This window comes from Coenobita brevimanus, chromosome 78 (genome assembly GCF_032717465.1).
Source record: "Coenobita brevimanus isolate Jiangsu-jjx chromosome 78, ASM3271746v2, whole genome shotgun sequence".
NCBI lineage: Eukaryota > Metazoa > Arthropoda > Malacostraca > Decapoda > Coenobitidae > Coenobita > Coenobita brevimanus.
The window spans coordinates 3,037,710-3,063,894 of NC_137031.1; the positions used below are offsets into that span (position 1 = coordinate 3,037,710).

Here is a 26,185-nt window from a genome sequence, read left to right on the forward strand (position 1 = left end):
ATGGTGACCACTGACAAATTTGATGATCTCCTCACCAAACTGGGCACGGGATGGTGGAATGTTATGTTCATCTTCGCTACTGGATACTGTGAGTATTATAGCTATGTTTGTCTGTTGATCTGCGTGTCTTTTTGTTGATCTGTTTATCTGTCTGTTCACACACACACACACACACACACACACACACACACATATATATATATATATATATATATATATATATATATATATATATATATATATATATATATATAAAATCTGTCTCCCTGTCTATCTGCATGTCAAGCAGTCAGATTTGTTGATCAGTCAGTCAGTTAATCAAATAAACAATAAATAAATCATTCAACAACGTCTATCTATCTATTTATCTATCTATCTATCCAGTCACACATTAGACCTTGCTTAACATATTTCCTCTTTATTAATCCATGCATTATATAGCTTGTTATATATATATATATATATATATATATATATATATATATATATATATATATATATATATATATTCACTGGAGAGAGAGAGAGAGAGAGAGAGAGAGAGAGAGAGAGAGAGAGAGAGAGAGCACTTACTCCAATGGAACAAAGAAATGGCGTTCCTATGTACAGTCAGGGAAAGTTCCGTATTACCCACCTCCCGAAGCACTGTGTGAGACGGGTGAATATGAAGCGGCAGCCAGACATCTTGTGTCTGGTAACTGTGAGCGTGAAGGAGGGGGAAGAGGGGGATTGGGGATAGAGGAAGGTGTGGTGATAGGTTTGGAATCACGTGTAGGAGTGCAATGTATGACTTGGACGGTGTGTGTGAGTTAATTTCGTATGGATGGATGACAATATGAAGCTACCATTATATTTCAAAAAATACCTACTTGTCTGTAGAGTCTTTGATGTCTAGAAAGGTATGAAAGTTTGCTGGGTTTGGACAAAGGAATGAATGCTTTCATTCCCGCTCGACCTTAACATGAGATGTTTCCCCAGGAGATATTCGTATATATATATATATATATATATATATATATATATATATATATATATATATATATATATATATATGTGTGTGTGTGTGTGTGTGTGTGTGTGTGTGTGTGTGTGTGTGTGTGTGTGTAAATTCTTATAAATTTTTTTAATAATTTATCCTCTGTCATCCCACTATAAACATCCGCCTGCAAACATTTCCAGGGTTATTCTGGTAATTGTTCATCTCAAACTAGTCTAGGGTAGTGTGTAATCATCATCATCATCATCATCATAATCTATATGATTGACTAACAGACTTTTCGTTTTCCTTTAGACAGAATGACATAGAAAGTCCTAATTTTAAGATCAGTCTCTGTAACTATCATTCCTATCGAACATTACAAAACGAAGGCAAAGATGCATTCCATTGACAGTAAACATGTATTATATATGCAGTAAAGTAGACAAGACTCAGAAAACAGTGTGATACCATACAAACAACATAGATTTTTGCACTTTGAGAGTGTGTCGGACGCATTATCATTGGCTATTGATACTGTGACGTGAGCAACTCTCCAAACCCTCCCACCCCCGGCCACCCTCCCTCCCACTCACAGTTACCAGACATGTGGGGTCTGGCTGCTGCTTCGTGACTATTCGTCGACCACCAATGCTCCGAACAGTGGGTAATGCGGAACTTTTCATGACTGTACAAATCTAAACTGGCGGCTAGGGTGTGGCGCGACCCTCTGTACAGTATGCTATATTTCCCAAACCCGCGATGTGAAACGGCTGTTATATATGTAAAAGGCATCACAAATAAGATAAACATACATGAATACACTGTTAACGTGTGTATTGTAATATATGAAAGAACAGTAAACTTATTATGTATGAAATATTTATACGGCAATACAGAAACGTGGCATAAATATTTTACAGTGTTGAAAAAAGAAATGTAGTCACTTTTATTGGCTTTTACCGTATTTCTGGGGTTGGTAATAATGTCACAATTAGGATTATAAGATAATGTGCAGGAATATAAGTAAAAATATGCCAATTTCTTAGTAAAAGAAAAAATAATACATTAAACCCTTGTGAGCGGCAACACTTACACAGACCCAGACTATACCGGCCAGAGCCTCCTCGCGTCATTTTTCTTTGTGTCCTTACCCCCTGGGTGGTGCGGAAATAATGTCAAATTTACACTATGTACAATATAATGTAAAAGAAAATAACCAAAATGTATCCTAAAACACCATAGATGAGAGAGAGAGAGAGAGAGAGAGAGAGAGAGAGAGAGAGAGAGAGAGAGAGAGAGAGAGAGAACGAAGGGGGGGGGGGAGGCAGGCCAGGGGAGGTGTTGAGGGATGGAGGAAGGGAGGGAAGGAAGGAGGGAGAGAATGATTGAATGAAAAATCATGGCACTGCACCAGCAGGTCATCTGGCGACAAATGTACAACAGTAATAAATATTTTTAAATATAACTAGATATAATAAAAAAAATAAAGAAATGAAAGCATAAGTTTATAAGTCACTATTAAAAGAAACAAAATTCCCCAGGGTGACCCACATCTCCCCCAGGAGAGAGAGAGAGAGAGAGAGAGAGAGAGGGGGGGGGGGGAAATCGCGCGTATGGAAAACGTGGCAACTCTGTACAGAGCTTCGTGACCCACCCTAGTCGCCAGTTTAGATTTTTCCTACCATAGCACCTGCTCTTAACTACACCTACTTATATTTTTATTTACCTTATTTTTTTAAAATCTTATCCATATGCATTCCCTCATTATTTACGTATTTCCCTTGGTCTTTAATCCCAGGGCAAATGCACATCGTCTCCAACTCCCTGTCCATTGCCTTCGTAGCCCCAGCCCTCAACCACACCTGCGTACCAGCCAATAATGGATACCCGCTCACCTCTACCACCTTTAACCCCTCCGGCAGCAATACCACCACCGTGTATGTGCTTCCAGGCATGAGTAGATAAGATAGATAGACAGACAGACAGAAGGACAGATTGAATAGATAAGGAAAACAGAGGATACACACTCACCTTTTCCGCCGTCAACCTTTCCGGCACCAACATTACCACCAGCGTGTATGTATTTTCCGGCCATGAGTAAACAGATAAGTACACAGTTAAGCAGTAGATAGGTCGACAGGTAGACAGACAGATAAGAGATAAGAATGAGGATACACTATCACCAGAACCACCTTCAATCCCGCCGACACCAATATTACCACCGAATACCTACGATCATGGAAGAAAGAAGAATAAACAGATAGACGGATAGACAGACCGATAAATAGGAAGATAGATAGATAGAGAGGTCAATAGATATAGACAGATAGGTAGGTAGATACAAGATACACACGTCAACTACAGCCAACTACAAACACCGAGCCCTAGAAACGGAATAGGTATTATAACCTACACGTGACAGACGAGACACAGATAGGGCAAAAAGGGAGGGACAGACAGAGGAAGGGTATTTCTCCTTAGATACCAGACAGATAAGACACAGACAGGTTAATAAAAGGAAGGATGGACAAAGGAATGAGAATTTTAACATACAGATATGACGATAGGATTATAGAGGTAGGGACAGACAGAGAAATGCATATTATAACTTAGAGATATGAGAGATAAGACAGAGGTACTTAGATTAACCCTTTCCCTACGAGGTTGTATTATTTAAATTATTCTTCCTTCCACCAGACAATAATCTTTAATGAAGGGGAGACATCCAGCAGTGAAGGGGGTAATGAAGGCTGTATCTAACGCATCCAGGTCGAAAAGTCTCCTGTAAGGTCGGGTGGAAATAGTAAGAAGAACTAAGCAAGATGTTCCTGGATTCAAAGGGTTCACTCCTCCCCGATATTGATTACTGGGTCCTAACGTTACCTTATTTGACCTCTGCCTCGACATTATTCAACCCTCCCTTCCCTCATCCCCACTTCCACTGCACCCCCTTCCCTACTCCCACTGCCATCCCATCCCCCACTCCCACTGCATCCCCATCCCCCATTCCACACCACGCCAAATTCCGTTCTACTCTACCCCGTCCCCACTTTACCCTACACCTACCCCAACTCCATCCCCACTTCACCCTACACCTACCCCAACTCCATCCCCACCCTACTCCCCACTCCACCTTACCCGATTCCCATTCCACCCTACTCCAGCTCTACCCAACCCTGACCCTCACTCCACCCCACCCACACCTCCCCTCCTATCATGTCACAGGGTCTAAAATGAAGGATAGTAATACATGCAGTCAGGAGAGTTTATTAAGTCGCTGGGAAGTCAGGGATGCTTTAATAAATATTGTAAGCGAACTTATCATGGAAATATAGTTGCACCATCCGTAAAAAATGGTGGTCTAGTAAGCTGGCTCATTAAATAATTTCATAATTTGAGGGTGTGTATTGGCGGCCATCTTTGTGTGTCACTTAACTATATTATGAAAATCTCAAAGACTAACCTAAAGATACACATTGTAAAGGTGTATCTCGATTAAGTACTTTTTCAATAATCTATTTACCCACTATATGATTCCATGTAACCATTCAGCTAAGAGATCCCTAGGTTATACACATGCATACATATATTCATATACGTACATATTTACATACATACATACATCACTTACACAATTTCAACTCCGATGTATGTACAGTAAATCATTCATCGTTGACCTGCCAACAATAACATTTTTTTGTGTGTTTTCTGTTTTGTGAAGGCGAGTGCAGACGTGTGAATTATTAATACAGATGCACTGTATAAGGCTTTAAAAAGTCTACCTTCTTGTTCCCACAGACACCCCTCGATCTCTTAAGGCTGTCCTCTCACTTCCCTATTTTTTTTTTTTTTTGAATTTATTTTTATACCTTTGATACCCATACTGCTTCCTCTCTCTCTCTCTCTCTCTCTCTCTCTCTCTCTCTCTTTACCTTGAAGCTTATCGTACATGTACAGCGTACGATACTTCTGTCCATTTTTCCTGCATCTTGTTTTCCTTCTGTTATACATCCTCTTCTTTCTCTTTCGCTTATGTCATTTTATTATTCTCTGTCATCAACGTATTTTCTTTCTATATATTTCCCCTGACATTGTGTTCCAAACATTCTTCCGCCTCCCCCTTCCCACCCCATTTCTTCTCTGCCTCTAACCTTCTACTTTCTTCTTTCTCTTAAAATCGAGTAACGTATCCTTTGTTTTCAACTTTTGATTCCTTCACGCCGATGACTTTTTTGAATATCTGCAGCTACTTGGAAATTCTGTATCGCGTCAGAGAACACATTAGTCTTGGTGGGATTAATGATGGTTGTATGTTTTCACAAGCCACTCCACAGCTGAATATAATCGACATGAAGCTTAGAATTATCTTAATGAAGCGTCACTGTAGTAACTGGAATATATTTTTGTCTAATGCCCCGCTTTTTGTCTGTTTCTCCCATTATTAAGGGATTTCAGCAAGAATGGGATTTATGGCTATTTCTCGAAATGTATACAAACCCGAGAGTACTTCACAACATCCAGAATTCTTCAATAATAGTTTGAGTGCTGATGGTATGTCTCAGAGAAAGAAGAGCAACCAAAAACAAAACGAGAAAAAGACTCAAGTCATCGTATTTCAGGGATCAGATAAGTGATAGTCCTCTGTGAACTCTTTACCTATCTCCTGTAGCTGCCGAGATACTAAAGGTTGTAGTTGGCTTAATTAGGGACTCTCTAACTCTTCTTGCATGGTGTCTGAAGATTGTATAGCCCTTTGGTTCACCTTGATAAATACATCTTGATAAATTATACTAAAGCTTATGGCAGTAGAGATAGCCTAAATGCAACTCTGCCATTTCAGAAACAACTGCCGCTACTACACGAATGACACTGAAGAAGGCGGGTTTGAGGAGAAGGCCTGCAGTGACTGGATATATGACAACTCCACCTACACCCTCACCCTCACCTCCCAGGTACTACACACTCTTCTGCATTACACATTAAACATGTCCATGATAATCTCCGTGTATACTGGATATAGTTATTGTGATTCAGTAGCCGAGAGTTTTCTTCCTTGTGCTAATGCAGGCGTATACATATATGGCAGACATTGACAGCATTTATTTCATTCGCAAATTGTTACTGTTGTACAGTCAAAGACAGAGTTTATTTATTGTTGTACGGTTCCACTATGTCTACTTTATACATAAGGTGTGTACATTACTTTCTCCTTGACGCATCGTACTAGAGAATCACCAATGGCCAGAAAAACATACCGATCCTTCCTCAGCCAATGAAATATTAGCTAAAAGAGGTAAGTTAGTAGCAGCAGAGGTGAAATCTTCGGAGATCGTTCGTACCTGATGTACATAAATATGGCAGATTCATACTGCTGTAGAGGATAACGCATAATTTTCAATATTAGCTACTTCGTTTCTAGAAACTTGTCTTGGGAATGCCTCTGAACTTATGTACTATCAGTGCTGCATGTTCATGAAATTTCATTTTATATATATATATATATATATATATATATATATATATATATATATATATATATATATATATATATATATATATTGTTACGGAACAGAGAAAGATAATGTACACTTTAGGTGAGAATACTAAAAATCACTACTGTCCCGTAAAGTTCCAGGTTCAAAACAAAAGAGTTAGGTAAAATTACAAGTTAAAGTTTAATGCTCAAACTAACAACAAAACATTCAGGAGTCATAAGGATAATGTAATGGCAAAAAACAGGTTAAATATATGGTTAACTGCAATAGCCTCTATTAACACGAAATTAGCATGAGTAAATTTATCTAAGTCAGCCCTGATAAAATGAAAATACACTGGGTAATGCTCAGTTAATGCAAGATAAATTATTACAGATACAAAATATTATTGAAACTGGCTGACAAAATGAATCCTACATAAACTACAAAAACCTTACTAGGCCTAAGAATCAACCTTATGCTACACAGTGCAAGAAAAAATGCAACAACAGTTATACTCAAATTACACAGCTGCTAGATGGTTGGAGACTTCCTGAGCACTCACAATAATAACTGTACAGGGGAGGACAGAGATGTGAGCAAAATGAGGAGTAGATCTAAGTGGCAATGATGCAGAGACTGAGCTCATTATATAGGGGCCGACAGAGCTTGATACAACTTGTAAGAAGGACGCGCAAATGAAGCCATGGGGACAAAGAGTTGACAATCCCGCTCTGAACAACAGAAAGAGCGACTTACTCTACTATAACGATAGAAAGGGGGACTGAGGCAGAACACGCTCTTGATCAAACATGCAGCATACTGTGCGTTAAAATTACACAAAGGATGATGAAATCATAGGCTATGTAACACCTCCCCACAAAGAAAAAGAAATTTACAAAGGAAATTTCTTATTACTCTAAAACAATCTGTCTAAAGTCTAGATAAGCAATCTGCAATAACATTTTCTTTCCCCTTGACATGTTGTATGTCTAATGAATACTCCTGAAGAAGTAGACTCCATCTTGTCAATCTCTGATTTTTATCTTTAAACTTACTAAGGAATTTCAGTGGGTTATGATCGGTATAAATGACTATGGGGTCAAAACCAGAACACAAATAAAATGAAAAATGCTGTAAACCCAAAATCAAGGCCAAAAGCTCTTTCTTAATAGTTGAGTAGTTCTTTTGAGGTGGAGTGAACTTCTTACTGTAATAAGATACAGGGTGTTCAATACCCTGATCATCCTCTTGCAGCAAAACAGCCCCAGCTCCTGTATCACTTGCATCAACAGCCATCTTAAAAGGCTTAACAAAATTTGGAGTAGCGAGCACTGGCTGACTTAATAGGATAGCTTTAAGTTTGTTGAAAGAGGATTCACAGTTATCGGTCCAGACAAATTTAACTCCCTTTTTCAGTAGGTCTGTAAGTGGTGATACAAGAATTGAAAAGTTAAGAACAAATCTCCGGTAATAACCTACCATTCCCAAAAATCTTTGTAGCTCTTTCCTACTTTTAGGTCTGGGAAGATCACTTATAACCTGAACCTTAGCTCCTGGTGGTGCAACATGTCCATCACCAATTACATACCCAAGGTACTGAACTTTAGCTTGACCAAACTCACACTTTGATAAATTAGCTACAAGATTAGCCTGAACCAAATCAAGAAATTTACTGACATGGCATAGGTGATCTTTCCAGTTGTCACTGAAGATTAATACATCATCAATATAAACAACACACCCTGCCAAACCCTCTGTTCCAACATTCATGAGCTTCTGAAATGTGGCTGGTGCATTCTGCATACCATATGGCATTACAGAACATGCAAAAGTCTTTCCTAGTGTTGCAAAACATGAGATCTCCCTAGCACGTTCAGTCATAGGTACTTGCCAGTATCCCTTTAACAAATCAAACTTACTTATGTACCTAGCCTTTCCGATCTTATTTATGCAATCTTCCACACGAGGGAGAGGGTAAGTGTCTGTTTTGGTTATCTGATTAACACGTCTGTAGTCAATGCAAAGCCGCTGTGACCCACCTGGCTTAGGGACTAGAGTGACAGGAGAACTCCACTCGCTCTGACAGGGCTTAACCATCTTGTGGTCCAACAGGAAGCCAAGCTCCTTCTGGATGAGAAGAACTTTCACTGGGTTCACACGGTAAGGAGGCAATTTAATTGGCTTTGCGTCTCCAACATCGACATCATGCATCAACACAGTGGTTCTTCCTGGAGTGGCACGGAACACTTGCGGGTACTCCTGCAGTAATGCCGAAAACTCCTGTCTTTCCTCGGGAGGTAGATGAGAAAGCTTAGTCTGGAGATCATTCATGATATCAGGATTCTTCCCCAAACTATCACTCAGGCTCATACTGCATGGGAGAGCTTCACTTGCAGATTCGGGTGGAACAGCTACAGTGCAGACTGGGCTATTTTTGTCCCGCCTGTGATATAACTTTAGCATGTTGATGTGACAAAGTTGCTTGTTCTTTCTACGATCTGGTGTGGTGATGACATAGTTGACATCACTGAGTTTCTTCTCCACGAATTAAGGACCACTAAACTTGGCTTGAAGAGGTTGCCCATGAACCGGTAGCAGAATCAAAACCTAATCTCCTGGCTGAAAGTGGCGTAACCTGGACTTCTTATCATACCAAGTCTTCATCTTCTGAGCAGCTCCTAAATTCTCTCTCGCCAGCGGTAAAGCAGTGGACAGCCGTTCTTTGAACTTCATCACATACTCCAGCAGGTTGACGTCATCTTCCTCCGACAGCCAGCATTCCTTGAGTAACTTAAGAGGTCCTCTTACTTCATGGCCAAACAGTAGTTCAAAAGGTGAGAAGCCCAGTGATTCATTTGGAGATTCTCTTGCAGCAAACACAACGAATGGAAGACCTTTATCCCAGTCTTTCTGATGTTCCAAACAGTATTTCTTGAGCATCGATTTGAGTGTTTTATGATATCTCTCCAACGCTCCTTGGGTCCGGGGATGGTAAGCTGAAGACGTGATCTGGGAGATGCCCAACTCTTTCAGAGACTGCTTGAAAACATTTGACATGAAATTACTTCCTCGGTCTGACTGTACCTCCTTGGGCAGACCAAACTTTGTGAAGAACCCTAGCATTTCCTTAACCACGTTCTTTGCTGAGATATTTCTAAGTGGAATGGCTTCAGGATAACGAGTAGCCATATCAATCAGGGTCAACACATAAGAAAATCCTGAAGAAGTCTTAGGAAGAGGGCCCACAATATCCACCAACACACGGGTGAATGGCGCCTCAAAAGGAGGAATGGGAACTAGAGGTGCAACCTTTTCGGTCTGATTACACTTCCCCACAACTTGACAGGTGTGACAAGACTTACAATACCAGGAAACATCCCTGAAGATACCTGGCCAGTAGAAGTGTTTCAAAATGCGTGCCACAGTCTTCCTCACTCCAAGGTGTCCTGCCAAACTGGAATCATGAGCCACTCTAATGATATCCTGCCTACAAACACGAGGGATGACAACTTGATGTACAACCTCCCATTCACAGTCGGCTGATGCTGTTGGGGGTCTCCACTTCCTCATAAGTACTCCTGACTTTACATAATAACAAGTAGAAGCACCGGCTGACTCATCTTCACTGTAAGTAGAGTTAGCTAGACCTTTTAACTCAGGGTCAGCAACCTGCAACTCAACCAACTCTTGACGAGACAAATTATCAACACTACGGGGTACTGCCTCATCTGGTGAGTGGTCCAAATTAGCAAGAAAAGTGTCAGCTAGGATAACATCATCATCATCATTATCCTCTAAATCACCAGTAACTTTAGACTTAGCCCTAGTGACAGCACATGCAGGGAACACATCAGGGACATCACAATCCTGGAGCGCAGCCACTGGCTCACTAGACAACTGAGGAGCTGGACACACTTGACTTCCACCAATATCATTTCCAAGTAAGAAAGTTACACCTGACATTGGGAGTGTGTCAACCAACCCAACCATAACGGAACCATTAACAAAACCAGACTCTAAATTCACTCTGCACAGAGGGACAGAGAAGTAATTATTCCCTACACCTTGTAAGATTACAGTTTCATCAGAGGAATTAACATTAGAGCCTAGAACACTGGTCAGCATAAGGGATTGGCAAGCACCTGTATCACGATATATTTTAACTGATTTCCTGTCATTACTGTCCAGAGGACTGACAAAACCATCAGACAGGAAATTAGCACATGAACTCTTGAGAGTGTCACCCACGTTACTGCTCAAAAGAGGAGCTCCATCATGAGAATTTAGTTACCCCTCAAAGCAGGTTCACTAGACACTAGACCAATTGACTGAATATTTAAAGACTCCTTTTTGTTCACATCACGCTGTCTCCTGAAACATTTCTCCGTAGTATGACCAAGCTTACTACAATAAGTACATTTACTTTTCTGAAATCTAGAGGTGAAGCTGGTATTTACTTCCTGAGGAACATCATCTTTATTCTCTTTCCTGTTACCTGTACTCTGAGTAGAGGCAACCTACTTACTCTCAGCTTTCCCATTTTCTTTAGAATATCTCTTGTGAGTGAGAACATATTCATCAGCTAAAACTGCAGCATCAGACAAATTATCTATTCTTCTCTCATCAAGATATAGGCTTATATCTTTATAAATACACCTTTTGAAGTCCTCCAGCAAAATCATCTGCTTAAATTTGTCAAAATCAGAATCCACATTCTTATAATTTAACCACTGCTTTAACAGATCTTCTTTGATTTTTGCATACTCAACATGGGATTGCTTATCTTGTTTATAAGTTGTCCTAAATTTTACTCTATAGACTTCAGGAACAAGCTCATAGGCCTTAAGAATCAAGCTCTTAACTACATCATAATTATCACATTGATCCTGAGGCAAAGATGCATAAGTTACTTGAGCTTTACCGGTGAGAACAGTTTGAAGGAGTACTGGCCAATACTCCTTGGGCCAATTAAAACCTGTAGCTACCGTCTCAAACAACTGAAAATACTTTGTTAAATCAGATTCATTAAAAGGAGGGACAAGTTTAACATTTTTAGCCACATCAAAATCATCAGAGCTAGATGATCCAGTTCCACATTGGTTCATGCGATACTCATGGTCTGCCTGAATCCTAGCAAGTTCAACTTGTGCCTTAGCCTCCTTAGAGCGGGCCTCCGCCTCTTTAGCACGAGACTCCTGCAGGGCTAGCTGTAACTTAGCTAATTCAATCTGCGTTTGCTCATTTGGAGGAGTTACATTAAACAAGCTTTCATTAATCATGTCAACAATTTGATCTTTAGAATGATGGGAGCGAACAGCAATTCCCAATTGTTGAGCAACAAGCTTAAGTTCATTCTTTGTTCTGTTTTCTACATCCAACACTGTTTGCACATTTGACAAAAAATCTTTGGCTTCATCAAGTGTAGTAATAGTAGACATCATGAATAAGTAACAGTTACAAAATATCAAGCAATATCCTTATGATAATATCCTGAATATCCTGATATAAGGTCGCCAAATTTATGTTACGGAACAGAGAAAGATAATGTACACTTTAAGTGAGAATACTAAAAATCACTACTGTCCCGTAAAGTTCCAGGTTCAAAACAAAAGAGTTAGGTAAAATTACAAGTTAAAGTTTAATGCTCAAATTAACAACAAAACATTCAGGACTCATAAGGATAATGTAATGGCAAAAAACAGGTTAAATATATGGTTAACTGCAATAGCCTCTATTAACACGAAATTAGCATGAGTAAATTTATCTAAGTCAGCCCTGATAAAATGAAAATACACTGGGTAATGCTCAGTTAAAGCCAGATAAATTATTACAGATACAAAAATATTATTAAAACTGGCTGACAAAATGAATCCTACATAAACTACAAAAACCTTATTAGGCCTAAGAATCAACCTTATGCTACACAGTCCAAGAAAAAATGCAATAACAGTTATACTCAAATTACACAGCTGCTAGATGGTTGGAGACTTCCTGAGCACTCACAATAATAACTATACAGGGGAGGACAGAGATGTGAGCAAAATGAGGAGTAGATCTAAGTGGCAATGATGCAGAGACTGAGCTCATTATATAGGGGCCGGCAGAGCTTGATACAACTTGTAAGAAGGACGCGCAAATGAAGCCATGGGGACAAAGAGTTGACAATCCCGCTCTGAACAACAGAAAGAACGACTTACTCTACTATAACGGTAGAAAGGGGGACTGAGGCAGAACACGCTCGTGATCAAACATGCAGCATACTGTGCGTTAAAATTACACAAAGGATGATGAAATCATAGGCTATGTAACAATATATATATATATATATATATATATATATATATATATATATATATATATATATATATATATATATATTCTGTACCCCCTGGGGAAGGGGGGATAGAAAACTTCCCCAGTATTCCCTGCTTGTCGTAAGAGGCGACTAAAAGGGACACTTTTATCTACATTATCTACATTCTCTTTGCTCTCTTTCCTTCCCTTGTACTTTGTCTGTCCAAACCCTCTGCGTTTTACTTTCATTTAGTTAATTTCCTCTCTCCACTGTCTGGTTCCTGCGAGTCACTGGCATTGGCTCCAGGGTAAAATATTTTTCTGCTGAAGAAATCTTGATGAACTCTGGTGACGAAGCAATGGCCCTCAGTCCCGTGCAGCCCTTAAGTGGGCAGGGGGTGCTAAGAATCCCACGGTGTAAAAATAAGTTTATACTTCCAAAAAGAACCTTAAGAATGGGAAACTGGAATGTTCGATCTCTCAATCAGGCTGGTAAAATGGAAGAACTTATTTCAGTGTTCAAGGAATACAAGATGGATATTTGTGCTCTTACAGAAACGAGGTTGCTTGGAGCTGATAAAATGAATATGGAAGATGGTATTACTATGTTGGTTTCTGGTAGGAGTGATGGAAATCATTACCAAGGAGTAGGCTTACTGCTGAGTAGAGATGCTTGTAAGGCAGTATGTGAGTTTGAACCAATTAATGAGCGCTTGCTTTATGCTCGTTTAAAATCTGACCATGGTAATATCAGTATGGTTGTAGGGTACGCTCTGACAAATGAGGCTGCTGATGAAATGAAGGATGACTTTTATGAGAAGCTGCAGGATGTAGTGAATAGAGTGGCAAGACATGATGTGTTAGTTTGCATTGATGATTTTAATGCGATTGTTGGCAGTAGTAGGGATGGCTTTGAAGATTGTATGGGTAAGGAAGGTGTTGGTATAAGGAACGAAAATGGGGTGCGACTTGGAAGCTTTTGTTTGGCAAATGACCTTATAATTGGTGGAACTATCTTTGAGCATAGAAATATACATAAGACTACTTGGATTTCACCATGTGGTAAATATTGTAACCAGATTGACTACATTGCAATTAGCAGAAGGCATAGAAGTTATTTGCAAGTTGTTTGCGTAAGGAGGGGGACAGATATAGCTAGTGATCATCAACTTGTTGTGTCAAAGATTAAAATAAAACCTAAGAGAAACGTTAATGGTAATTGTACAGGAGGTAATGGTTATGATTTTGATGAGCTGAGAAGTGATGAGAGCACGAGGGAAAAGTTTCGGTGGGAATGTACGAACAGGTTTCTAGTCCTGCAGACTTTGATGGAATCTGAAGACAATGATATTAATCAAATGTGGAGAGAGGCGAAAGAGGTTTTGCATGAGAGTGCTAAGGTTACTATTAAGAAAAAGGGAAAAGCGAGAGGGAAAAAGTGGATGTCAGATGAAACATGGAATGCAATTCAGAAAAGGAAAGAGGCTAAGTTAAGAAGTGAAGAACAACATGTTGATGGCCAGGTAGTTGAAGTACTTAGAGCAAAGTACTGGAGTTTACATTCTGAAGTAAAAAGACTCGTTAGACGTGATAAGAGGAGACTATATGATGAAAAGGCGACAGAGACAGAAATTAAATTAAGTAAAAATGACTGTCAGAGCACAAGAGCAGCGTATCAGGCCATAAAGGAGTTAACTGGGACTGAAAAGAGAAGGAAGGAAATACCTGTACGAGATAGAAATGGTAATTTGATGACTAAAGATTTGGATATAAAAGGAAGGTGGAAAGAGCACTTTGAATCTGTTCTAAATAGACCAATCCCAGCTGAAGAGGACATTTTGCCAGCCGAGAGAGATTTGCAGATAGAAACAAGGGATATAACTTTGGAAGAGGTAGCAAAAATCTATAAAGGAGTTAAAGAATTTTAAGGCCCCAGGAGAGGATGGAATATTCCCTGAAATGCTTAAGGTGGAAAATGACGAGTTGATAAATGCGCTTTTGAAACTTTTTAACGTGGCTTGGGATAATGGTGGAATTCCAGAGTAGTGGAAAAATGGAGTGATTATAAATATACCAAAAAAGGGAGATTTAAGTGTGTGTGGCAATTGGAGGGGGATAACTTTGACACCTGTAGTTGCAAAAGTCTTTTCCAAAATCTTGATGAACAGAATAGAGCCAGTAATTGATAAAATTTTAAGAGAAGAACAAGCGGGATTTAGAAAAGGTCGAGGTTGTAATGATCAGATTTTTATTGCAAGGCATCTAATGCAACAAGCTAATGAGATGAAAATGTCACTTAGTATGTGTTTTGCGGATTTTGGAAAGGCGTTTGATAGTGTTTCACGTGGAGCTATGATGAAAATTATGAGATTCTATGGTATACCAGAAAAGTTTGTAAATATTATTAGAAGCCTGCATGAAGGTACTTTTTGTAAGGTAATGGTGGGTGGTTCTTTGAGTGATCCATTTCAAGTTAGGTCAGGAGTGATTCAAGGAGGAGTTTTTTTGCCATTGTTGTTTGTTTTGGTTATGGATTATGTTATGGAAAAGGTTGTAAGGAGAACAGGTGCAGGAATTAACTGGAAAGAAAATAAGAAGCTGATGGATTTGGACTATGCTGATGATATTGTACTGATTTGCGGAAGTATTTGCGAGATGCAGAGGGTGCTTGATTGTCTGGTGGAGGAAGAAGAAAAAGTGGGATTGGTAATAAATTGTGGAAAGACTGAAATTATTAATATGAATATGGAGAACCAAATCGATTGTGTAATTGGGAATAATGTGGTGAAGAATGTAGAAAACTTTAAATATCTGGGAACGATTGTATCATCTAATGGATCATTAAACAATGAAATTGAGGAGAGGATTAGACAGGCTTGGCGAGCTGTTGGAATGTTGAAATCTGTTTGGAATAATAATATGCTTTCGGTACATACTAAAGTGAAAATTTTCAAGTCTATGGTTAGACCAATTTTAATTTACGGGCATGAGTCATGGTACAGTACAATTGCAACAGATCAGAAAGTATTAGGATTTGAGAATAAAATACTGAGAAGGATTCTTGGGGTAAAGTGGCAAGACAGAGTTACAAATGCAATAGTAAGGGATATTACGAGATTGGAACCAGTTAATGAATATGTGAGACTGTCTCGCTGGAAGTGGCTGGGGCACATATACAGAAAAGAAGGTAGTTTAATACAGGATGTGCCAGAGTGGACTACTAGAGGAAGAAGAGGTAGAGGTAGGCCGAGGGAAACCTGACTGAGGACAATGAAAAAAGAAGCAGGAGAGGAGTGTTGGTTGGACCTGAAGGCGATGGCAAGAGACAAATATTGGTGGAGAGAGTTCATTGAGGCCCTATGCATCCCGTGGGGTGCCACAGGAAATTATATATATATATATATATATATATATATATATATATATATATATATATATATATATATATATATATATAAAAGCAACGCAATGCTGTTGCAACCTTCCACCTGACGAAGCACATACCCCCCATCTCCCTGCACACCTAAGTACATAACTGCCCATACCTCCCCCCGCCTCACAAATAGGCATTATAACTTTAAAATTTCAGTAGTTTCTCCATGATAATAATGAAGTTATGAGCAGCTCTGATGAAATTATGACTCGTGCTTTTTTTTTTTTTTTTTTTCATTTAGGCAGCCATTTTTTATTATTACATAATAGGTTCAGTCATGAAACTTCATACGTACCTGGATATTCGTATAATCACTTATCATATACAATTTCTGCCTCCTAAGTGTAATAGTTGCAAAGTTTTAATAGAAATATGCATTGGGCCCTTCAGATTCCTTGCACAGGTCGCATTGAAATATCTGAGAAGTACGTATGTTTTCTTTTTCATTAAAAAAAAAAAAAAACTACTTAAGATGCAGCATTCTATCTATTAAAACCATAACTTCTCTATAAGACAAATAACTATGTGAAATTTCATGACTCTATAGCGAATACTTTCTGAGTTCTGGCCCAGAATCAAAATCTCTACACCACCTATTGTTGTTGGTCCCAGTGATAACAGTACCCTCCTCTGACTTCGTCAGGTGGAGGGTAAAAATGCATTGGACCTTTCAGATTTCTCGCACAGGTCGCATTGAAATCTAAGAATTTTTTCTCTTCATTATTTAAAAAAAAAAAAAAAAAACTACTTAAGACTCAGCATCTACCCATCAAAAGGCACCAGTTCACTATAAGACACATAACTATGTGATATTTCACGACTCTATGGTGAATACTTTCTGAGTTCTGGCCCGGAAAGGAAATCTCTATGCCACCTATTGTTGTTCATCTCAGTGATAGCAATAGCATCTGTCTTCATCAGAAGAAGGGTAAAATTGTATATACAGAGTGGTCCATAAGTGGCACTCCACTAGAGACTCAAATGGTGGTATCTTATGTGTTGTGGGGACGGCTTAGTCTGTTAATGTGGGCGTGGGTGTGACAGTGGGAGAACGATATGAATAAATGATGCAGGGTAGACAGTTAAAATGCAGACTTAAACGTACCTGCAACACAAGAGAAATAGCCCGGTAGACCGAAAAAGACTCGTTATATACGGATCACTCTGTATATATACGGTATAAATAACGTACAGTACAGTGGATTTGTGGTGCTGAAGAGGGACTTCTTCAGGTGTCAGCACCGATATAGCTGCATATACAAACGTACCCCAGCTTCCTCCCTACCCCCTGAAAGGGGGATTGCGGACTGCAGAAGGGCAACCTTAACCTGCAGTCCACTGGCTTTACATTCACATAAGCCTGGGGATGCAGCTACTAATACTATAGGTGATTTGTGTCCCGCTCTTATGTCAGTACGATCTGGTGTGCTCCAGGGAGTACATCCGCGCCACCTACCAGAGCCTCTACATGTTTGGCACCTTTGTCGGGGCGCCCATCAACGGCCTCACGTCAGACAGGTTAGCTCACGGTTCCACGTGAAGCTTTACTTATTTAGATGCATCCAACAGCGTTTCTGTGTTTTCATTAGCTGACTTAAGAATTCCAAAAAAAAAAAAAGTGATCCAGTATGTCCATGCACACGTTTCGGACAAGCAAGAAGGTAGATCTTCTTCATTTTCTTCTCTTTTTCTTCTTATGGGTATAGGGAAAAAAAAAAAAATCCTGTTCGTCTTCCTCTTCATCTTCTTTACACACAGGTTCGGGCGGAAAACAACACTAAGCCTGGGAGTACTGACGTATTTCTTCATCGCCATATCCAGCTCTTGGCTCACCTCCCTCCCGGCCATCCTCACCTTCCGTTTCATCCTCGGTTTCATCCATCCTGCCATCCTTCAGACTGGCTATATCCTCGGTTAGTCCGTATCTCCATTACGTTATTTATCTGTTAGAAATCCTAGAACCAGTTTATTGCCATCATAACCCCTTCACTGACGGACGTATTTGATTATTTGTCTTCCTATCTCCAGACAGTTTTACTGGACTTGGAGGAGACTTTTGGAACTGAAATGGTAAAACACACACACACACACACACACACACACACACACACACACACACACACACACACACACACACACACACACACACACACACACACACAAGTAGAATCCAATAACGTCTACACAACGAGGGGTCTTTCTGAAGCTAAACAGTCTAATAAAAAAATAAACAGTGTCATGGGAGTGAAGTGGCTAAAAAAAGTTCACGCTTCTAAATTGCTTACATTGAATTAACAGTCTTGCTTAGATCATTATCCTCTTTTCAGCTATTGATACTTTAGTAATGTGTTTCTTGATCACTAATGCTCTGTATAGCACTAAAGGTATGTGTAAGTCCAAGTACAGGTCCCAGATTGCAGATCCAGAAAGGTGAGACATATTCCATCATCATTATGTGCTCTAAAAATGATCATGAAATAGATAAAATAAATAAATAAACAAATGAATTAATAATAATAATAATAATAATAATAATAATAATAATATAATAATAATAATAATCTATCTATCTATTGCCAGACGCCTTACTCTCTTATACGGGGTGGCCACAAACAAATCGCCTCCACGTCACCCTGTCCCCTGCCATTTCACTGCGCCGCTCCCAATTCATACACCCCTCTCTCATATACCTCTCCAATCCATCCCTCCATCTCAACCTTGGCCTTCCTCTCCCTCTTTCCCCCTCCATCTCACTCACATACACTCTCCTCGTCGGTCTCTTACTCTCCAGCCTCTCCACATAACCAAAGCACCTCAGTGTGTTTCTCCTAATGCATCCTATCACATCCACATCCACACCACAACGCTCCTTCACATCCTCATTTGTCAGCCTGTCTCTCTATGTGACTCCACAGGCTCCTTTCAAATTACTCATTTCCACTGCTCTCACTCTTGATTTGTGTCCCTCCAGCGACGTCCAAGTTTCACTTCCATACGGCAGAGTTGGTATCACAATACTGTCATGTAATAACTTTTTCACTTCCATGCTCACTTCCCTGTATCTTATCACTGCCTTCAAGGAACCAGCAACCTTTCTTCCTTGTTGTACCCTTTCAAGCACTTCACCCTCCAAACTTCCATCCTTACTCATCACACTATCCAAGTACTTAATAATAATAATAATAATAATAATAATAATAATAATAATAATAATAATAGGGGTTATCTACACTTCCACGCACTCAGTTTTAGCAATACGTACAGCCATGAGCAAAAGTTCGTTGACGCTTCTCTGACGTGTGAGGCAAGGGAAGGTGTTACATGAATTATTTTGATGTGAGAGCAAAATGAAACAGAGAATGGAAGAATGAAAGAAGCTGTCTATCGTTTGGAGAGGAATGAGAAATTTGGGAGGCAAAAGACAATGTTGGCAGGGGAGTGAAGGAGAATATTTGCTCCTGGCTGCATCTTAAACTCTCGTACTTCTATACAGCACTGGAGGTATGCGAACCCAAGTACCGATCTATCCTGGGCGTGCTGACGAGTTTGCCGTGGGCGATCGGCACTATGATTTGGGGCGGAGTGGCCTACCTCATCAGGGACTGGCGATGGCTCCAACTGGCAGTCAACATACCTGGCCTACTCATCGTCCCGATTCTCGTGTAAGTTTTTTTTTTTTTTCTTTCTTTCTTTTTGAGTCAAATTTTCCTCTAGCCTTCATTAGGGTTTAAGCTTTGCCATGTATTTAGTTCCTCGCCTTCTTAGCGTCCGATACTCGATTTAGTTCAAGATTCAATTAGGAATTATCTTTTGACACGCTTTTAGTTTTTACCTTTTTTTTTCCTTGATTCAGTTAAGCTTTTGGCAATGTATTAAGCCTCTAGCTGGGTATAAATATACTTTAGATTCGGCCTTGGTTTAACATTTGGCACGTTTTTAGTTTTAGCTGAGCATACATATTTCAGAATTCATTAGGTTTTAGCTCTTCGCATACTCGTATATTGTCTAGTTAGGCATAATTATATTTCAGATTTAGTTAAATTTTAGCTTTTGAGACGTATTTAGTTTTTGTTTGAGTATTTTTAAAAGACTTATTTCCGGTTTAGCTTTGGCATTTATTTAGTTTTGGTATGTCACACAACCATATAGCAGAACTTCAGCCTATCAGAATTATTTTATTCCCCGAACTGCATCTCTCTGGAACTCGCTTCCCCAGAGTTGTTTACCCCCAAACTTCAACCTTCAGCTGTTCAAGTCCAACTGTTACAGATATTTTATGAAAAGAGGACGCCAGTAATCTGGTGTATGGATTATTTTTTGTAGTCATTTATTTTTCCTTCCTATGTTCTGTTATTTTATAAAAAGTGTATAGTCAAATTAAGGACAATTATGGTTTACTTTTGGTAAGAATGGAGGGAGGTATAGTTTTATTGCATAATCAGTTATGGTTGAACTTTTGGCATTTATTTAGCCTTGACATGGTTTTATTTTAGATTCAATTGTGGTTTAGCTTTTGACCAACACTTAGTTTCAGTGGTTTACCACAGTAGTGCCAGTTAGCCAGAAAATATCATTGTAGCTGAGTAGGGTCTTCCTCCCTAGAATTTTCTGCCAAGTTCAGTACTCTGCTGTACAGTACATTTCATGATAAATTTGACTTGCCATGCACTGATTTCATAACTATTTTCTTCAGTGCTTTAGACACTAGTAGTAGTAGTAGTAGTAGTAGTAGTAGTAGTTGTAGTTGTAGTAGCAGTTGTAGAAGTAGTAGGCCTACTAGTAGCAGTAGTAGTAGTAGTAGTAGTAGTTGTAGCAGTAGTAGTAGTTGCATCCCAAGGCTAAGCTTAATCTGAACCGTGGGCTGCAGTCTTAAGTTCTTCTTCTGCAGTCCACCATCATCATTTCAGGGGAAAGGGAAGTAACTGAGAGACGTTTGTATAACTAGGTATTTTAACCCAGTGGTTATATCCTACATCTCTGATTAAACCATACGTCATATATTTCTCCATCCCATCCACTTTGTCCTCTGGCATTAGGTTCCCCTTCCTGCGACTCACACACCCCATATCTCACATATAGTTTATCTCTCCATCCAATCCCTCCATCTCATTTTTGGTCTCCCCTACTCTCTTCCTCCTCTCGTAGTAAAAAGAAAAAAAAAAATGTCACTTGATCTTTTTTGCAATAAACAATTCTTCTGCATGTCACCTTGTCTTTCAACGTTTGGGTGACTTCCCTCCAACTCACACCACTCCTCTCTCATGCATCTTCCCACTCCATCCCTCCATCACAGCCTCTGTCTCCCCCTTCCTCCTCGTAATTAAAGGGGAAAAAGGTCTATCATTTACCCTTCTTTGCCACGCACAGGTTTCTGGATGAGTCTCCCCGTTGGCTTATCGTGCGAGGGAGATTTGAGAAGGCGACCAAGACGCTGGACAAGGTGGCTCGCTGGAACCATGTCACCCTTCCGCCCCAGGAGGAGTTACACTCACTTATGCATGCTATTAGACAAGAGGTGATTGCCAGGGGTATATGAATAAAACACACACACACACACACACACACACACACACACACACAGCAGAATGTATGCATGTAAAAGTAACTAAACGTCATTAAATTCCCTTTTGATCCCCATTCGAAAACAGTGTAAAATAAATTTAAACTTCTTTCCTGGCAGGCTAACATGGGAAAATCTGGGGTGGAGAAACAGGTGAAGAGAGCCTACAGGGAGAAGGTGACGCACTTCCTCCTGCATCTGCTCATCCTCTTCAGGTAAGTTTCAGGAGTGAGAAACAAGAAAAGCAAATGAAACATGAGCAAATACTTGTGCATTTTTTGTACTTCTGAATATTTCTCGCTGTACAGGCAGGGACAAAATTTCTTCTATTAACCGTTCAGAATGCAAAGATTTTGCGTAATGTGTCATAATCCAAGCAGCAGCAGCGGCAGCAGCATCAGTAGTAGCAATGGCAGCAGCAGTAGTAGCAGTAGTAGTAGTAGTAGTAGTAGTAATACCAGCAGTAGTAGTAATCATAGTAGTAACCTCAGGTTCATCTGAAATGTTAACCCAGTGAACTGCAGCCTGATGCTGGCCTCCTCATGCAATCCACCACTTTCCGTTCTGACGAATAGGGTTGAACTTGATGGACATTTGTAGAACCAGGCAGTGGAGCCTGCCTGTTATATCAGTGCCACAGAGTGAAAATGTCTTTCTCCAGGACCTATAATTCAAGACACTCCTTCCTTGTCTCCACAGAACACACAAACTACGCATCATCACTTGCATCCTGTGCCTCAAGTTCTTCCTGATGGCCCTCATCTTCTATGGGCTTGCCCTAAATGCAGTCAACTTCAGCGCCGACCCCTTCCTCTACATGGTTCTCTCGGGTGTGGTTGAGGTGCCTGCCTACGTGGTCTTGGCGCCCATCGTGGCCCGCTGTGGGAGAAAATGGCCCATCATCATCCTCTACTTCATCAGCGGAGTGGTCATTGTGGCTGTTGCATTTATTCCTTCAGGTATGGTTGGAAAAGGGGGAGAGGGGATCAAGTATAGGCTAATCCCTTTAGTTTGGTGACATATAGATTTTTAGCTTCTGTTGTGGCATTTTTTCTAAAATTCATAGGGTCTTTCACAATATTTCCTGCCGACTTCGGCTGGCTGGAGGGTTTGATGGGTGAGGGTAGAGCCTTCTTGCATTATTATCCTTAACTTTAGCTCACCGAATCAGCTGTCATAGTCATAGTCTTCTCTATAACAAACAGTTACGAAAGAACTATTAGGTCTGTTGCTGTTGTCAGGACTCTAAAAGATCTTAATACATAATACCTAGCAACATACATATATAGTTTAGAGGTTAGATCACTGTCAAACCTAGGGGCCAAGAGGAAATGACATTAGCACCACTCCAGAATGTTGCCCACAAACAGCGCCTCATGACCATACACACACATACACACACACAGGCTTCTAGAACATTTCAACAACAGTATAGCCCACGTGACACGACCCCTGCTAAACGAGAATGTAGGAATCAGAGCTCAGAAAGGGACTGGCCATAGAACCGGCAGGTAGTAGGGAGAAGGAGGCTAGCAACAGGGGAGAGAGTGTGGCAGAGAGAGAGAGAGAGAGAGAGAGAGAGAGAGCGAGAAAGGGAGGTAGCTAGTGGAACTCTTCTCTATACTTCACTCGTGTGTGAGAGACTTTGTTAATATTTCCAAGAAAAATTAAAAGTCCCATACTCATCTTTACCTCTCCTGTCATTACTTGACAAAAGGGAACGAAGATTACCTTCTTGCAAAACTACTCACGTATAGCAACCACTCGTCCACGAGTCTAATATATTTATAACTGATCTACAAAACACACCACAAGAAGCTACGAAGTTTCCACAAGATATAGTGGCAGCGGTGGGATACGAACCTCGTCTTCAAATTACAGTGAATATTATTACAATATTATGTAACAATTCATATATTGTTACAGTTATGTATTACCACAATGTTAATACAATATTATGTAACAATTCATATAATGTTACAATTATGTATTACCACAGTGTTACTACAATATTATGTAACAATTCATATAATGTTACAATTATGTATTACCACAGTGTTACTACAATATTATGTAACAATTCATACAATGTTACAATTATGTATTACAACCACAATGTTACTACAATATTATGTAACAATTCATACAATGTTACAATTATGTATTACTACCACCATGTTACTATAATATTATGTAATAATTCATACAATGTTACAATTATGTATTACTACAGTGTTACTACAATATTATGTAACAGTTTATACAATGTTACAATTATGTATAACTACCACAATGTTACTACAGTATTATGTAACAATGTTATGTAGTGACCTAGCAGTATTACCATTGCACAATTATATGCGTATGTCTGTTATACATACACATCTTACAATATGTCATACAATACCCAATTTAACCATATTGGATTTGTTCAGTTATGTATACAACTTGTTTAAAATGTAATATTACTGGATCATTGGAATATTAACATGAATATTATATTTGTACAATATTATAATCAATGTTATGTATTAACAGGTTAGCATATTTCAATGATGATTGCTGTCAGAGGACTGCCAGCTGCGTGACCAAGGGGAGAGGGGATCAAGCATTTGTTAACCCCTTTAGTTTGGTGACGTATAGATTTTTATCTTCTGTTGTGGCAATTTTTCTAAAATTCATAGGGTCCTTCTCAATTTTTCCTACCGACTTCGGCTGGCTGGAGGGTTTGATGGGTGAGGGTAGAGCCTTCTTGCATTATTATCCTTATCTTTAGCTCACAGAATTAACTGTCCTAGTCATAGTCTTCTCTGTAACAAACAGTTACAAAAGAACCATTAGGTCTGTTGCTGTTTGCTATCCTTTGTACCCCTTTACAGACAAACAGACAGGTTAATAGATAAACAGACATACAGGTAAATAAATAAACAGACAGAGAGATATATAAAAAAACATTCCTATTCACCCAATCTATTCCCTGGCAGATATGAAGGTACTGGTGCTGGTGTTGGCACAGATTGGGCGTATATGCATCAGTGCGGCCTATGCGATCCTGTACCTGTACTGTGTGGAGCTCTACCCCACTGAGGTGCGCATTCAGGGCCTCGGCTACTGCACTTTCCTCTCTCGCATCGGCTCCATGATCTCACCATTCATCACAGAGCTGCTGGTTGGTATACTTCCACGCACATCTTGGCCCGTTCACAAGTATCCCACATACGTTCACACACTAAAATAATTATCGACACCCCATGCTTCGATACCCTTTGCAACTATCACTGGCACAGAAACTGTGACTATGCTGTATGAGTTGGTACACCTGACTCCCCACTGCCCTCTCTCTCTCTCTCTCTCTCTCTCTCTCTCCATATATAGTATAACTTCCACAGTTTCATGTCGTGTATAATTAGTATTTCATGGCAATGGCCATAATGCTTAAAGGAAAGTCTCAAAGCATTGTGAACTAGATAATATAGAAATCAAAGTGCTATGATTCTGTTTGGCACCCATCCTATCCGAGGTTACCACCTTAGGATTTTCTGACACGTTTTCATAGTGACAACCACCATTAGCATTTAAAGAACGGGTTGATGGCAAACCCATCACGTCCCCTTCCAAAGAACTATACGGCAGTGTTATATCTCTGAGCTGCTTCATGTTCTTTTTTACATCTGCAGCCTTCCCCTTTAGGAATTTATTGTTCTCTCCTTACTACCAGTTTTTACAATCCATTCTCTCTTATCAGCCATTTCTCTTTTAATGTTCTGTCGTATTCTACTATATAACAGTATCGTATTTTTATTGAAAGTCTGTGACTGAAGCCAAGCTTTTTATAGGGCCTGTCTTTTATCCTCATTCACACCGAAGATCCTGCATCGCACCCTGTTGTAGCGCTAAGTTTTTATTAGTCAATTATACTACTTCACTACATTAACCTGGGACAGATCGGGCATCTCTCAACCATTAATGTAAAGTCATGACAAGAAATCACCACAACAGTACAGTATTAGCCACAAAGAAATGTTCTGGAAACTATGGTGAGTCATCTATTAATTATGCCCTTAAGGTGAAGGAAATAAAATTATTAAAATGCCGCGAGATGAAATGAATGAACATCAGCTTTAGATACGAACTTCTTGCATTTTTCCTTTAAGTAGCAAGCCAAAGGCGTGCAGTATGGCAGTCTTGTTTCGTTAAGCATTCAGCCAACTAAAACGCAGGTATTAGTTAAAAAAGTTGCGTAAGATAACGCGCTAGCCACAGTTTCACATTTGTGTAAAATATGCTAAATGAAGTTTCAGTGTGCTAGAAATTGGGATTTCCGCGCCAGTATGGCAACACTTCCAGTTACACAATACGGAGTACTCGAAGCTAAGGCTCATATTGAAAGTGGCTTTAGGTTCTTTTGTAACACTTCTGATTATAGGGATTCATTTTGCACA

The 26,185-nt window shown here is 39.6% G+C and overlaps 1 protein-coding gene across 1 annotated transcript in view; it reads left to right on the top strand.

Annotated features, from left to right (window-relative positions):
* Window positions 1–26,185, top strand: part of LOC145408638 (organic cation transporter protein-like) — a 26,723-nt gene continuing 538 nt past the window's right edge. The window contains exons 1-10 of the mRNA XM_080279323.1: window positions 1–88; window positions 2,778–2,916; window positions 5,820–5,931; window positions 17,598–17,701; window positions 17,942–18,096; window positions 19,677–19,845; window positions 21,551–21,698; window positions 21,864–21,958; window positions 22,443–22,702; window positions 24,728–24,912. Of these exons, the coding sequence (XP_080135449.1) occupies window positions 1–88; window positions 2,778–2,916; window positions 5,820–5,931; window positions 17,598–17,701; window positions 17,942–18,096; window positions 19,677–19,845; window positions 21,551–21,698; window positions 21,864–21,958; window positions 22,443–22,702; window positions 24,728–24,912 (1,455 nt within the window). The remainder of the gene's footprint in view (window positions 89–2,777; window positions 2,917–5,819; window positions 5,932–17,597; window positions 17,702–17,941; window positions 18,097–19,676; window positions 19,846–21,550; window positions 21,699–21,863; window positions 21,959–22,442; window positions 22,703–24,727; window positions 24,913–26,185) is intronic.